Below are 16,597 nucleotides of genomic sequence, written 5' to 3'. Positions count from 1 at the left end.
TGGCATCGCCAGAAATAAGTGACAAGATGGTTGTCGTTTGCATATTAAAATGCATTTATCAGTACATAACGGTCTTCCATTTTTGCTCAGACATATGTATATATATAGAGAGAGAGGCGCTGTAGAGCCAATATACAAAGATATATGTATATGTCAGGCGCTGTTTTCTGACTTCTTAATCAATGAAGTATCAATAGGGCTGCAGCCGCTTTGAAACATCTCGTAATTGCATGACTTTTTCACTGACCTAGGGTATTATATCTTTATGCAACCTATATTAACTGAGTCTGCCGGTGCGGGCCTTATAGTGTGTGCGACAAATATTTGAACAACATTTCTTGGTATTTCTGTTCGACGGATACGAACACCCACATTGAGTTCACACCCATGCACATATGCAGTTTTTAGTTGTTTTTGCTATACGCGTCAACATGAAGACATCACACGGCATTACGCATGCATTTATCTCTGATCATGCGCGATTTCCGAACAGGTTGGAGATAAAATTGTTTTTGGCTCAATCATTGCGTGTTTTTTATTTCATTTTGCGACAATCGTCATTGCAGCTATATATATATACGAATGACTTTATTCTCGTCATTTTTGGTAGTCATCCGTCGACTCGTCATCGCCTGCCGGCATGTCAATCAGGATTACAGAGGCCGGTCATCAGCCGGCTATTGGTGTGGATACAACCCATGCAGATGTTTGCATGCTACCAAATCATGTTGATAATATGACGAAGACGGAAAACAATGTATACTCATATCTTATTGACGAAATAACTCGTTGTGTCCTGCATGTCTAAAAAAACTGCTTACGAATTATTACTATACTATATAGTTATATATCTTTTGATCGCTATCATTAGGACAAGCTGCATGCATGCGGCTTGTGTAGGCGGCATATACAGTCACAGAGATTAAAATTTCATTAAACTTGACCGCAGCTTGTGTTGAAATAAAATAGTTGCAATAGCTATATCCTTTTAGCCAAACGAATTATTGCTGAAGTCTGTATTAGGATCATTAATCACCTGCATATATATACCAACACAATGCATGCATGCATGCATCCATCAATAACGTACTTTTCAACTCACTGCAAATCGTTAAAATATATGTATATAAATACAAACAGAAATATATTAAACGTATTGTATATCACTACTATATATACATACTAAATATATGCAGGGCAGTTTTTACTTCTTAGCAACGCTTTTATATTGGATTGTAGCATTGTAAAGTTTATTGATTTTCGCAAATGTCTCCGCATAGAGCTAATACTGAGGAGTATATACCCAATATTAATAGAAATATATAATAATAAATAAAGTGTATATGCACACTTAACTTAAGACTATAAAGTATTAAAAGAATCATAACATTATAACATAGATGACCATTTTGAAGGCAGAGTCTATGCAGAAACCCTCGTGATTAATTTTGAAGATGATGTCATAGTTAGTGGATGCATGGAAGATTTCAGCTATGCAGGCTGAAATTTCATCTAAGCAGTGAATTCCAACAATAACCTAGAAAGCGTATCTTAAAATGAAGAAAAAAGCAAAGTTTAATTGTGGAATCAGTGTATAGGGGTACGTGGAAATATATACTTGTGATATATACATTTGTGTATATTATATACTAGTAATACTAGTACATAAACGTATATAGTACGTATACACAGAATTCAGGCAGGGCAATATTTTTCGCAACTGCTACAGTTTTTGAGCATGCCTGCAGTGTTGGATTTTCGTGCTACAGTTTTTTATCCCAGAGTGTTGGATTTTGTTTATCGGCCTAATTGCCTGGCTTAATCACAACAATTATATGCATATAATAGTCTATAGCTGGAATCCTCCATCCCATGCAGTATATAGGTACCGCTCCTTCGCCGATGTTGAATTTGGGGGGGAATTTCAACATAAATGTTAAATAAAACAAACGAGTGCACGTAAGGTTCTTTTCTATTGATTACGCGCGCAAATATTGCAAGTAGACACCTTTTTGCGGTTCCATGCACTTGAGTGATCGCTTCGTGCGATATCATATACATTAAGTAAATTTTCGTGCAATATTTTTATCTCTAATTCCCAACAGATGCTGTTTTTATACAGAATACTACTTTCTTATCAAATTTTGATTAAATTGTACAGCAAACGTGTTTTGGAAGCATTGTGGAGCAAGTACTTAACTGAAGCGAAAAGCGAAGGTAAGGCAGAACAAATTATATAAATGACAGTTTGATTTAATAAGATTTCGTACATGGTGTAGTTTAGATACAGTAACTATCTTGATTCTAGATGACTAGTGGTGGTTTCGAGTGTTGCTGCATGAATGTTTAATTTGAGAAAGTTATGCATGTAGTTCAAATAAGACTCATGAATTATGAGTTATGTTTCATGCATGAACTTAATATAAGTTATGTTTCATGCATGAACTTAATATAATAGTTATGTTTCATGCATGAACGAAATTTATTTTCACAACATGTACATATATATATATAGCTACATTTTACATGCATGCATGTAACATTCTTAGAAATAGAAACAAAAATTTCAGAAGTAACTGGATTGAACAATAAGTGTTGTAGCATAACATATTATTTCGACGGTTTTATTTAGCGTGCATATATATCTTGAATAATGTCTATGGGATACCAAACTCGGGTGGTTTTTGGTATGCTCACATGCATTACTAGTCTTTTAACAACAACTGTTCAAAAAAATAGCGGCTGTTCTCCGAATCAGGTAAGCAAATTTAAGTAACTGTAATTTCTATATACATATATACGTGTAATAAGGATTGCATGGGTTAAAATATTTGTCTTTGTTTTTTTGTCACTGCGCGTGGGAGTTTCAAAGGGTGAATATATTTTGCACCTGCATGCACTCCAATGCATATACGCGTCTATATATAAATATGAGATAAATAGTGCAGTGCATAGTAAGAGGTGTTTTTTGAAAAACGTAATACATTTAAAACTGCTAGATGAATGGATCACACCGGGTGCTTTCTGGAGTAGATATAGTTTATTGATCGGAGAATGGTGGAAAATTGACTGTCGGTTGAAGGGTAACGAGTCCAATGCAACATTATGGCAAAAGAAATGGGGAGAAAGTATATTATCTCAACGAATACCTGATGGAAACGACATTCAAGTTATAAAAAGGAATACGTTCCTTTTATCGAAGATCAAAAAGAGTGACGAAGGGCATTATTACTGTGTAGCGAATTGTGGATTGAAAAAGTTTGTTGGCAAGCTCTATGTAAAAGGTATATATAAGACACCAGATCCAGATGACGGTTGCGGGCTGCGCACAGGATTGATATAGCAACCGCTAGCATTAGTGGTAATATTCTTGCACGTTTGCATCGTGACAGCAAGTAAGTAAATTAGATTGTGATATATAGGTACACCACGTAAGTATCTAATATTGCACACTTTCGGTCCGTTAACCCAGGCCTTCATCAGTGCAATATTGAACTGATGAAGGCCGGAGTTAACGGACCGAAAGCTTTGCAGTATTAAATACTTACGTGGTGTACCCACAATCTAGTTTACTTAGCATTGGTGGGTTTCCACATGCAGCGCATGCACAGTAAAACACTGTCTCGGTTGACTACTACTGGTGCCAGTTGTTCAAAGCTGGGTTATAGCGCTAACCCTGGGTTAAATTTTAATCTAGTCTTTTAGTTTATGAGCTTCTGAATTAACCACTGTTCGTTATATGACTTTAGAAAATATGACTTCTTTTGGTCCAGAAAATATTTAGGAAAAAAGATATTCAACTTTGTAAACAAGCAATTAAAAGGTTATCCCAGGTTGGCGCTAACCGGCTTTTGAACAACCGGCTCCTGGAGTCTATATAAGCTCATGAAAGCAACGAATAGTTAATTTTACCCGGTGTAGACTTGAGTCTTGAAAAGCAATTATTTAAACCGTACGTATTTGGAAACAACAATTTATATATAGAAAGAGAAGACGAGATAAAGAACAATCCGGTAAATCCATATCACTATATCCATTTTTCGTACAACTGCATGACCATGCATTTTGAGGATGTAGAAGATATTCTATTATATTATATTCACAACTTCTAAAGTTATTTTCTTTCACTAGTCAATGGAAAAGCGTTCGCAAGACCTAACATTACCAAGATTCCGAGTACGAAAATAACACCATATGGCAGTTCAGTCACTCTGGTATGTGAGGTATATGGCTCATATGTCGTAAGATGGTACAAAGTTGGGTCAGGTGAACTACGGGGTATTGAATCGACTAGCGATAAGAATGTCATCAAACGCGAATTAAGAATTCAAAATGTGACCAAGGAGAATGATGGGATCTATCTGTGTGAGATTATGCGCTTCATTGTTAAATACATCGCGAATGATACAGTTGTTGTGAAATCACAAGGTAGAGTAACGATTATCAAAATGTGTATGTAAATGCTGAAATAATTCCTGAATTCTATTGGTTTATTTTTATCACGTGTTCTTCATGTCAGCATAATTACATACCAATCTGTTCGTATAGAGCCCAGACCTCCGTCATTTTCTGGATTTTATGTATCATCAGAAATAATGATGAAAGAATACGACGACCTAACTATCAGTTATTCCGTACATGGTATTCCGCAACCAAACACTGTCTGGTTAAGGTCAAAGAATGAATTACATGCGGAGAAAATCATAGCATGTTCATCTAATTCGAGCCATTGCATCCTAAGCCGCTGGAGGGAAGACAAGATTTCTAAAAATTCATTTAGATTCAGGATTTTGAAAGTGGAATACCCAAGGGATGATAATGTGACATATAGCTTGTCGGCTACCAATAAATTTGGAAAGGCTAGTAAATCGTTCACCATCAGGGTTCACAGTGAGTATGCTGTTATCAGGCTTTTTTCACTGACAGTATATTTGGGGCCCAGGGAAAAATTCTTATTAAGACACCAAATCCCCAGAAAATTACCCCTTTAGCCCCACTGTGTGGCTCTGACTAAACGTGCATGTTTTTTAACCAAAATGTCATAATTTGTAGACCCTTTCGATAATTACATCATACGTATATGAGTTGACATCATACGTATATGACATATGAGTTGCATGTGCTATTCAGTATATTATACTTTGCTTTAGTTCGAATAAGAGTGAATATAAATAGAATAGCCCACAACCAAAAGTACGTTTACTATACTAATTTCCTCGTATATATTCTTTCTATTTCACAAGCAAAACCCCAGCTTGAGGCTGTTAAACAATATAGCCACATATTTCAAAAGGAAATGCAACTGAACTGCTCTGTGAAGAGAGTTAACCCAAAGACAATCAATTTCACCTGGCAATATTGTGAACCAGAACAATCAACATGTGATTCTCGTAACGATTACTTCTGGACAACAATTTCCGTAATAACAAAAGAGGAAAGCTTAATCTCCTCTATTACTCTTAAAGATCCACCTAAGAAAAGAATGCTTTATCGTTGCAAAGCAGAAAACATTCTAGGAACGGATCACATTTCCTATGAAATATTCAAGATGGGAGGTAAATATTCCTTTCTTCAGGTCTTCTTTTTGCGGTGTGCAAAGCCGACATGCAGCAAGTTATTGTCTCAAGCAAGTGCAGTGCATCAGAATCGTGTAACTTGTATTATGTATGTGTACCTTGCATAGGCATATATACGTGAAAAAATTGTTTTAGGTGTTGCGATAATGTGCCAACAAGAAGTGCTCAAGTAGCTGCTGGTTTTTATAATCTGGGTAGCTGCAGACCTTTCCCTACCACCTCTGACCCTGCAGACCTCTCCCGCCTAGCTCTACTTTGTTAACTTTTCTACGTCCATGTTTCAAATAGACGCACATTTATATATTTTCCTTTTCATATTTTATAGAATCGTTTGCCAATGTGAAAGACAGTTTTTCAAACCTTCTGAGTACCATCATTCCTATTGGAATATTTCTCGTGTTAGTTGTTACTGTCGTCTCAATTGTCATGTGCAAAAGGATTAAACTTTACGGTGGTTTATACATATTTTCGTATCCTCCCATTCATGACTACATTGATCAACTTGATTACAATAAAAACATTCGCGAACAGATTCAAAAGTTACCCTATGTTCCAGAGTGGGAATTCCCAAGAGGAAGGGTTTCTTTACGTGAGTAAAGTTCCCACCTAATAATCAATGAAATAGATAGAGATATAAACACAAATGTACCTAAGACGTTTATAGCAGAAAGTCACGAAGCCCGATCTCTAACGTCACAAAAGTGCCAAAGGGTGTACCCGACCGCCAAATCATAGCAAAGTCGGGTTGCCATGCATGCACGCTTTGATTGTCATCTCAAATAATTAGCAGCTCAGTTATTATAAAACCCTTCTGCTTGATATAGATTCTGAACTTGGAAAGGGGGAATTTGCCAGTGTCTGGCTTGCTCATGCAAGCGGAATATCAAAATTTCACCCAAGAGATTTAATAAAAGACAGAGTTAATCGAACTCGTCTATCGGTGCTGATTCGAACGCTAAGAAGTCGTAAAAACAGCTATGTTAGCGAAGAAGACGTCACAGAAGTTGCCGTAAAGAAACTTAAAGGTCGGCTCAAACACGAAATGCACGTGTTTGTGATTGTATATAGTTGTCTATACACTCAGCATTTAAAGGTTTACTGAATGTTATACACAAATCATATGCACTTTTATCAATGGTTGAGCAATATATAATATACATTCATAATGGATTGTATCTGCTTTTGCAGATGATTTCGATAAAGAAAAGTTGATTGATCTCAAGTCAGAATTGAAAATATTAATCCATGCAGGAGAGCACGAAAACATTGTCAACCTACTGGGGGCTTGCACAAAAGGTACGATAGAATTAATTTGTGCATTGCGTAAGGAAGTTACATAACGAGCCTTAAGCTAGTTTTAAAGACGTTCACTATACATATTCTACTAACATGTTTTATATTGTTGAAATGAAGGTAAACTACTTCAGTGCAAAGCATTGTGATGATGTGATCTTATTATCTTAGTAGTTAAACAATGTCGCAAACTATTTTAATGACTTAAGCTATAATAATAAGGTACGTCTGTTACTGCCAAAATATAGTCAAAGATTAATTTCATTGTTGTCGTTCTTTGAATACAGGAACGAGTTATGAACTGTGGGTTATTTTGGAATATTGTCCAAACGGTGATCTTCGATCCTTTTTACGACATGGAAGACATCGTTATGAAGAGAATGAGTCATCCCTTACTGTAAACATGTCAGTCAGGTTTGGACCAAGAAATTTAATCTACATTGCCTTCCAGATTGCAAAGGGGATGGAATTTCTTGTTTCCAGAAAGGTCCATGCATATTTTATTAGTATTGATAGTTACTACTCTATATGAGCGAATTCTTTGTATAAAATAATCTACTCCAGCTGAGACTAGCTCCAATCAACTATAATTGTGTGTGTTGTAATCTGAATCAAAGCATGAATCTAGAAAGACATGCAATTTAAGCCCCGGTCAAACGGAGATGGTGATGATGCAACTTATCAAAAAAGAGTTTGCATGGATTTGCACGAGTTTTGAATAATTCACCGTACTTAGTACAAGAGTTACGAGCGAACGATGAAAGGTTGCGAGTGAACGATAAATGTTCCCAATTCTATTTTTTATTACATAGGTCATACATCGTGATCTTGCCGCGAGGAATATTTTGCTTGGGCGTGGTCATGTTGCCAAAGTCGCTGATTTTGGTTTGGCAAGAGATGTGTACAAATATCAAGAATACGTTAAAAAATCCAGTGTAAGTATCATAAACTGAATATTATATTCACTTTGGTTCTATATTTTCAAACGAAAGCATTTATTAGGCCGGAGCCGACAGCTCGTGTTTGAGATGGTACGATGGCTCCGAATTTCAAAGAATTGGTGGGTGATAGACACTTCACAAATAAATCTGGCTTGAACATCCAGTGCATGTGGGTTAAGAAAGAACTTGGTTCAAGTCTTTATGGCGCTCAATATAATTATGACACGTTCTGCAACACGAATTTATCAGTCATACTCCTTTTTTATTGAGACGATAACATGCTCCTGTGTTGTCAATGTTCTGGATGTTAAAAATTCAAACGCTGATTTTTAAGATGTCGCATGCACGATTGACCGATCAACGCCTGTGAAATTATTAAGCACGTGACAGCTCATGCACTCACACTCGGCAAACTTATATTAAGTGAGAGATCTTTGAGAGATCTCAATCTTCTCACAACGTTTCCATAACGATATTTTTAGTCGAATAAAAGCTTGATTTTCAGTGTTTTACCTTAAGTCTTTCCAGTGATTAAGAAAGAACCTTCTCATTGATCAGTAATAAAATCTCTCTGTCACAATCAATGAGTGCGAGTGTGAGTGAGTTTGCATGTGAAGGCCATGTGAGCATTTTGAACACAGCTAAACGTGTTGTGATAACTTGCGAATTTTAGATCCACGCAGTCAAACATGCTTTGATATCCCTTTTGTTTCAAATCGACACAAAATGAATATATCATATTCTTACCTTAAGATCATCATTCGCAAATTCACAGTATATCCATGTACGTAGTTATAAAGTTTAGTTCTGATCACCACAGCTTTAGCACTTTAAAATTGTTATATACTTGTCACTAGTTGTAAGAAATTTAACTGCTTCTTTAATTGTTCCCAAAGCTTAGCTGACACCAGTGCAGATACTTCTTTCGTAGATGCACTCATATAGCAAGTATTGTTATTGATTACATTGATATACGTCTATTTTTAAACAAGTTTGTCCGAGAGACAACAACAAATACAGGACGGGTGAAGAAAACCTGATGCCTTAATGATTGCCTTCGTATTCAAATATGCCGCTTAAACTGCAGGCTTAATTTGTTAATCCTATTGTTAAAACTTATATGCCTCAGTGCAAGGGTATAACCTTTATGCCCCAAAAAAATGAGATGATCAACCTCATTACGCTTATCATCTTATTATCCATTGTTTGAAATACATTCGACGCGACCAAAATGCCAGATTCAACTTCGGCCTTAAACATGCACAAATCAGTAACTTCGCATAAAAATTTTCGCATAAAAATTTTGTGAAATTTAGGCAGTGGTTACACCAAATTTGAGGCGAAGTTATGCGACTTTATACACTATTTTATACGCATATTATTTGAAATTTTAGCGATATAGCTAAACATTCAAATTAAAACAGTGAAGAAAATTGATGATTTAGTTTCATTTAACATGCCTCTTTATAATCGTACATCTATCATTTTATATTATTCACATGCATGATTACATTGTGATATACTGATATTACATCTTTCTTAGATGCATTATTTTGTCTTTCCAGTCTCTTCTTCCTCTGAAATGGATGGCTGTTGAATCGATGCAGTACTCAGTCTTCACAGAGAAAACAGACGTGTAAGCAACTACAAAAAGTCCTGTTTTACTTGTTGTAAAATTAAGTAGTAAATCATGCAGTAACCTGTTTTAAACTCGGGTTTAAACTACCGAAATCCATATGCTGATAAAAGAAGAGCTATTAGGAAGTGTAACAAAATCCTCTTTCTATTAGTTTTCTTTCTCCTCTATAGATGGTCATTTGGTATTGTGTTGTGGGAACTCTTCACTCTGGGTAGGCGATTTAATATGATTAATTCCGGCAAATTAGTTTCATTTGGGATTATATAACTTCGTATATACCTAGGGTCGTACAAATCCTGGATACGAGTTAGGGTCGCCCCCAGAAAGTTTGAATAGCACATTTGGTCACTGATAATTCAAATGGATTTTCCTCCTATGCATGGGTATATGAAAGTTGTTATGTATGTAGTAATTCTCGTTGAACGGACAGCATGCCGGAATTTAGTTCTTATATGTACATTCAGGCAGAACGCCCTATCCTGGCTTGTCAAATCTTGATGTTTTCCCATACTTGATGGATGGTAAACGAATGACAATACCAACATGCTGCTCTTCAAATATGTATGTGAGAGTTCTTATAGAATGTATACTCCTATGAAGCATATGCTTTAAGAAATAAGTAAGAAATAGCTATATAAAAAATTGACGCGATAATTCATCGACGATGCTCTATACGACATATGAAAACAAGCATTAATTAGAGTTGCTTTGTGTTGCTAATATATGCCTGGGCCTCTTGTATAACCAACCGAGTTTGTACTGGTCTTCATAATACACTGTGCTCGAACCAGTAGGAGTTAACTTTTGGTTATTTTCCCTCTATTTACTACAATAGTTCTGAGTTTATTGATCAATGTTGGGAAAACGATCCATGCAATCGTCCATCTTTTGCATCGATAGTAAAAATCCTCGATGACTATGTTCATAACGATGGAAATTTTCAGGTTAGTTATACTGCATGCGTGTGGAATAGTCATGGTTTAGCATGAACAGAACAATGACGTCAAACGCGGAAAGTATGATGTTACACGAAGTTTGATGGGCTCGATATTTTTGTTGAGCTAGTCAAATTTCGTGTAACATCAGACTTTCCGCGTTTGACATCATTATGAAAAAAGTCTAGAACAAGAAAACTACAGTATATTATATTATAATCGCATTGCAAAAAACGCCGGTGATGTTTCGACTATGAGCTTTTCCAAAGTCATTATCAAGCTTGCTAATCTAATTCAAATTATTTGTTTTCTACACTAATGAACCAAAAATGGAATTGGTAAATCGATGACTTTGGAATAAATTCGAAATATTTGCATCTTTATATCCGTAACAGAGATTGAATATTAGAAAAATCTTCATTTTTTTTCTTTGTAGCACAACTGCCATCATAACAGTGGGACACCAGATCTCTGCCAATGTAAAAGATAATTTGCAACTGGTGATTTTTGCTACCAGCGCAGATGAAAACCTTTGAAATGAGTCAGCGTAAATGTAAAGAATCGACTCTGATAAAATGAGTTTATTAGATTATAGACTTACAGAAAAAGTAGGTTTTCCACATATTGATGAAACATTTTAAATTAATGTTTAAACTCTTAAGACAGTATATAAATGAATTAATTCCTAATAAAGAGAAAGTATTCCTATAGATCAGCAACAAGATCTTACAGTCTGTATTCTGATACTATACATTTAAGATTAAACACTGTCACCATTTTTGTCCATAAATACTGGAATTCGAGGAACGAAAATGTTGTAATTTTGCGGCTTCGGCTGGTTTCTTCGACGAAATGTGAAGAACAGCAAGGCAAGTAAAAGGAGAGCGAGGAAAGCGGCGATACATTGCCATATAAAAGTTCCTTCTATTCCGCTACTTTTCTTTTCTCCTTCATCTGATTTCGATTTTGCAAAATTATCGCATATATATTTGGGGATTTCTTTACCTGTTGAAGAAACGTTAACTAGTCAATAAATATCATTTGGCTCTCTATATGCAAACGAGGGTCACATTCAAACCCTTAAAAGGGCGCGACGCTAATTATTTTCAACTGCAGGGCTTAATCGATACGTCAAAATAGGATGTTTTAAACAAATATTAAAAACGAGTTCATTAGATGTTAAAGTGTTGTTGTTCACAAATAAAATTTCGGTGGCGCCATTTGAGTGAATACGGTGCATTGAGATGAAAAAACTCGCTTTTGGATTATGGATCATGATTATGACGTTTATGAACCAGCAACATGTGTGACACGTTCACTTACCTACGGGTCGAACTATTGTCCAAATCAAATGATCTTTGTTTATTTCGTTCTCAACAGTACAACGGTATAGTCTTACTCCGGCTTCCTGTTCTTGAACATGAACTTTCTTGTTTCGTGAAATTAATAAGCTCCAGTCATCACAGGATGTTAAACCGTTTACATTCTTATCGCAGTACGCCCAAGAATACGAGATGTTGGCTGGATTGGAGTCTTTTGATAATAAACATTCCAGACTCAAATTCTTAGCGTAAAGTTGAATTTCTGATTTGGGAGCGGTCAAGCGCGGTTTAGCTAAATATAAAAGGAATCAAGTTCATAGAGCTAGCTATACTATATATTCAGTATAAAACTTATTCAGCATACAGTGTGTCCCAAAAAAGTGACCCATGCAGTATAGAAATTTTCTCATTGTTTCTAAACCTCTGTTAAACGCGCGTGATTAAGCACCAGGGAATTTAATGAAATTATACTGTGTTATACTGCAAAGACTCTGTTTTGTCAGTTGAGCCATGGTTTCATTGTAAGTGGACTTTTATTGTAATAGGAGTTATTTATAATTTAAGAAGCTGAAGTCTATGCATCTGTTGATTTAGCGTAGCGCTCAGGCATACAAAGGATATTTTCTATAGTGTCATTTTTTTGGGGGACATACTAACTATAGATGTCGTTAAGAGTTGGTAGATAGCTGCACTTGAGGCAACGCAACATCACACTAGTTCTTTGTTTTCTTTGTCTTTGCCTTTTGTTTTCTTTGTTTTCATGATAGCACTAATGACAATTTGGCCTCATGCAAATATTTCCATATCTATCAACTCTGATGCAGTTGTCATGGATTGCTCTTTGAGTATCGTGATGTGATTTATTATACCCATATTAATACTTACTTTTTACCAACATCGTGAAGGTTTTTTCATCTTTTCCCTTAACATTTGTGGCTTGGCAAATATATGTAACATTGTTATGCAGTAAATAACTAGCATTCTTGATAACAAATGACTGCATTGTTACTTCGACATCTTTATCGTTAGTTGGCGAACATGCTCCTGTTTTCCCATAACACATGGCGATAAATTTTCTCTTCCCATTCACCGATTTATACCAAGCAAAATCCGGAGATGGTGTACCTGTTACACTATTATTGACTACATGGTCTTTTTTCTCGTTTCCGATCAAATTTCCACCGCAAGAGAAGTTTGAAATAATAGGCTTAGACAATTCTAAAAAATGGAAAACGTATTCAGGGTTAGAGGGAACTAAAGGGCGCACGAGATATGAAATTTCTTCAGTACTGCATTTCTTTTCATTCATGTAAAGGTTGATACGTGTTTTCATGACTATATAATTACATGATCCAAATTTTCCGCTCGTAAACTAGGTCACCACCCTCTATACTTCGTGCGCCAAGAAAGATCAGGACAAAACACCAGCATTTTCACAACACGCATGCAGGGTAAACCAATTCATCCAGCGACCAAGGTCGAAAGATTATGCAACTTACCCTGTAAAAGTAATTTCACGAATGTTCTGCCAACATGATTAACTGCATAACGTTTAACTTGACAAAAATATCTTTCAATCTCCTTTGTAAAATTAGTTATTTTCAGTACTTGTTTTTGTACTTTTTTGCTGTAATCAGACGACCAGACTGACCGCATTCTTGATCTTAATTTCAAAAACTTCCCATTCGACGTCACTTTAAACCATATCATTTCATAATCGTTGTAGCTGCCAGTCAACGAACATTCTAGTGTAACAGTACTTCCGTATACAATTGAGCTAACGTTTGGTCTTTTTGTAACTTGTGGTTTTGCAAATGCTTTGCCTAAGTATATGAGCAAAAGATATTTAATATGTTTCGTTGCCAGGCGTGAAAGGATTGTCTGTTCATTGATATAACGGTGGTTACTTGAATGCATTGTTAAAATACGATCCTACCTCTTTTAACATTGATTCTGACTGGAGTCTTCCAAAGATCGCACGCTTTACAGTAGTAATTTCCCATGTCGTTAGGTCGGAGATCAGTTACATTAAACACATTTTTCGAAACCATTACTATTCGCCGCTCTTGGTCAGTTGTCCTTATTTTAGCCTTGTTAAGCCACAACGTTGCATTGACATTTTTATTGTCATTAACGCTGCAATTAACAACCCTCCACTCGCCAACGATGGACCAAATGTAATTATTATGAACGGTGTCTGCCCATTTAAAATCTGCCAAAAGATTTAAACAGGTATTTTATATACATATAGGCACCAAATAATTTCCTTCAGCGAAACGGAGCATCGATCGCGGGTAAAGTTGGAAAGAAAAGTTGACCTGTAACTAGTGATTAACGATTTTTCTTCAAGTTAATTTGCCCTGATTTATACCTGAGATGAAAGGGATCGTAAATATAGCCCTTTCCATGTGCCGAATTAACCTAATGCTATAACGAACTAACATCGGAGGGCATGTATTTTACAAGTTCATTCACACGTACGTTCATTCAAGTTTTTCTTATTTGAATAATGTGATTCACATTCGCCATTATGGCTATAGGAAATAAGCAAATTTGGTGTTTGCATGTCTCTACCGGAAAACCGTCAAAAAGTAATAATCCGTGTTAATGCATATGTGACCCTATTTGGTTAAATTCGTCGTCATAATATTTTTTTACATTCATCAGTTCACCACAAGGTATGGTAGCCACTTACTGGAGCAGTTTGAGATAACGCTATCAATCAATAACAGCAAGAGTGCACACTTCAAAACTGAGCTAGCCATCTGTGGGTTTCCTGTGTTGTATAAACAAAAAAAAAGATAAATACATTGTATCAATTATATATCAACACCCTATATAGCTGGCAAAATATATATCAGGTATTTCCGGGTGCTTCATCTATTATGATAACGCAAAATCGTTGAGGTATACCATAAAACATAAAGTTTAATCAGCCCTACAACTGAGTCATATAGGATGCCTTTTTTTTTCTTTGGAAGATTATTCATATTTTGGACAAATAGTAGCTTAAGTAGATAGGACTTGTCTATAAAATTTCCTTTATATGGAATAACAAATTATGCCAAAAGACAATAGGATTGTTTACCATTCACTATACCACCTACAGGGTGTCCCAAAAAACCCAAAACTACTGAAATCACTTATTCTTAAAATTTGAATGACCTTTTCGCGAATTTTTGCCAGTCGGAGTCCAACGCAAAATCCTAAAAACAAAAGTTAATGAAAAATTTGCCAGAGAAGAAGGACCTGTCGAAGGTCATGGTGCTTGAGTTGTGTACCTACAACTGTTATCCATATTTGTAAATTGTAATATGTTCAATAAAAATCATTTGCGGATTCAAACAAATTTCAGTGTCATCATTTAGTGTCAAACATTTATACACTTGTGGGTCCCAACAGGGTGCTTAGGCATTCAACTATAACATTGTTATATGGGTGATTTCAATAGGTTTGGTTTTTTAGTACACCCTGTATCTCTCATTTACGCCACACGTTCCCTATATCCACACAATTAAAATTAGACTACCAGTCTTTATTAAATATAGACTGTCAGTTTTGATACGCGCTGTTGGCGTACCAAGCGTACGTTAACTATGGTTGGAATTAATTTTTTCGCCCGTTAAGTTGGGAAACAATTTTGTTTCGAATCACTCCACCCACTCAATCTTTACTTAATTAATTAAAACGAATATAGCTATACATTTAAGACATGCTGCTAGAAATTCTAAACTGCATGAATGGAAATCTGACATCGTGTGTCAATACATGTCATAAAATTGCCTACCTTGAGATGAACTACAGCAATATTCCTGAATCCGAAGAAAGTGATTCCGAGTGTTGTTGAACCAAAGTAGTGCAAGCTGACTGACAAACGCAATGTTGAAAAAAGGTTTATATAAGGAGATCCGGTCCATTGCATATGCATAATAATATGTAATTGGAGCAATTCTAGAACTTTCTATAAGTTCCAGAAACAATAAATTGTTGTAATTTTTTGTAGGTACACCCACATGCACGTCAAAAAACGAAGAAAAGAATGAATTTCTATATAGTTGTTTATACACGTACGTTTGCGGTAAGACACACCACAAGCAGCTATATACGGTATCAAATCAGTAGCGTAACAAGCCTGTCGATTTGTTCACTATGCTAATGAAAACGATAAATTTCCAAAGACATGAATAATTATAATAACTCGAAATTTACATAGTCATAGCGGGACAAAATCGTCAGGTTGGCTACGCCACTGTATCAAATTCTATAAGACAATTTTGCCCGGCTAAGGCCTGTTCTGTTGACCTATCAGTTTCATTAATAACGAAGAAAGTGGTTCTGTATAGCGGCACTAAATCGTTGGGTTGGCTATACATCGCTGTGTAGTCACAACATGGGGTAGAATACAAGTATTTCTTTTGAACATATTTAGTAAATTTTGAAACAATTCTATAAAACTGCGAAACTATATATGTTACTTAACCGCCTCCACTAAACGGAAACAATGAATGGTAGCTGAATAATCAAATAATCAAGCATGCATAAAAGAAATTTATAATTTACGAATAGCAAACAAATAAAATATATATCTGTCTATCGAGAATGAACTAGAAAAATCGAATGCGTTAGATCGAGGCCGTGGTCACGTGAACGATACCGTAAAATGGCGTGATGTGTTTGCATTTATGGGTATGTTGCCAGTTGCCACGTTATTCCCACGTCATTTTAGTAACGCTGTCTTCTAGCGACTTTTTATTTTCGTCTGATAAATCATAAATACAAGCAGTCTCGTCTTTGTAGAAACCTGCACACCACTTAACATTAATTCTCCTTGATCATTTGTCATTTGTCGAATACATATGTGTGAATAAATATACATAGACGTAAATACATA

The 16,597-nt window shown here is 35.7% G+C and overlaps 2 protein-coding genes across 2 annotated transcripts; one reads left to right on the top strand and one right to left on the bottom strand.

The window, feature by feature from the left end:
* The first annotated feature begins 2,653 nt into the window (after positions 1–2,653).
* LOC114531002 (fibroblast growth factor receptor 3-like) lies at positions 2,654–10,987 on the top strand. The gene is made up of 15 exons (XM_028552633.1): positions 2,654–2,687; positions 3,000–3,284; positions 4,132–4,428; positions 4,549–4,890; positions 5,244–5,555; positions 5,902–6,165; positions 6,401–6,601; positions 6,765–6,872; positions 7,157–7,356; positions 7,682–7,804; positions 9,376–9,446; positions 9,620–9,660; positions 9,914–10,010; positions 10,285–10,393; positions 10,821–10,987. Exons 1-15 carry the CDS (start codon positions 2,654–2,656, stop codon positions 10,872–10,874), a joined length of 2,538 nt encoding a protein of 845 aa, XP_028408434.1. The 3' UTR covers positions 10,875–10,987.
* A 47-nt stretch (positions 10,988–11,034) lies between these two features.
* On the bottom strand, positions 11,035–15,619 carry LOC114528711 (neural cell adhesion molecule 1-like). The gene is made up of 7 exons (XM_028550390.1): positions 15,494–15,619; positions 14,402–14,482; positions 13,643–13,918; positions 13,206–13,529; positions 12,592–12,924; positions 11,708–11,998; positions 11,035–11,389 (listed from the first exon to the last, which is right to left on the bottom strand). The coding sequence occupies exons 2-7, from the start codon at positions 14,469–14,471 to the stop codon at positions 11,145–11,147; spliced, it is 1,539 nt and encodes a 512-aa protein (XP_028406191.1). The 5' UTR covers positions 14,472–14,482; positions 15,494–15,619; the 3' UTR covers positions 11,035–11,144.
* Positions 15,620–16,597: the final 978 nt, after the last annotated feature.

This window comes from Dendronephthya gigantea, unplaced genomic scaffold (genome assembly GCF_004324835.1).
Source record: "Dendronephthya gigantea isolate DGI-Jeju-01 unplaced genomic scaffold, DenGig_1.0 000001F, whole genome shotgun sequence".
Classification (NCBI taxonomy): domain Eukaryota; kingdom Metazoa; phylum Cnidaria; class Anthozoa; order Malacalcyonacea; family Nephtheidae; genus Dendronephthya; species Dendronephthya gigantea.
This window is presented reverse-complemented; position numbering and strand designations above follow the sequence as displayed.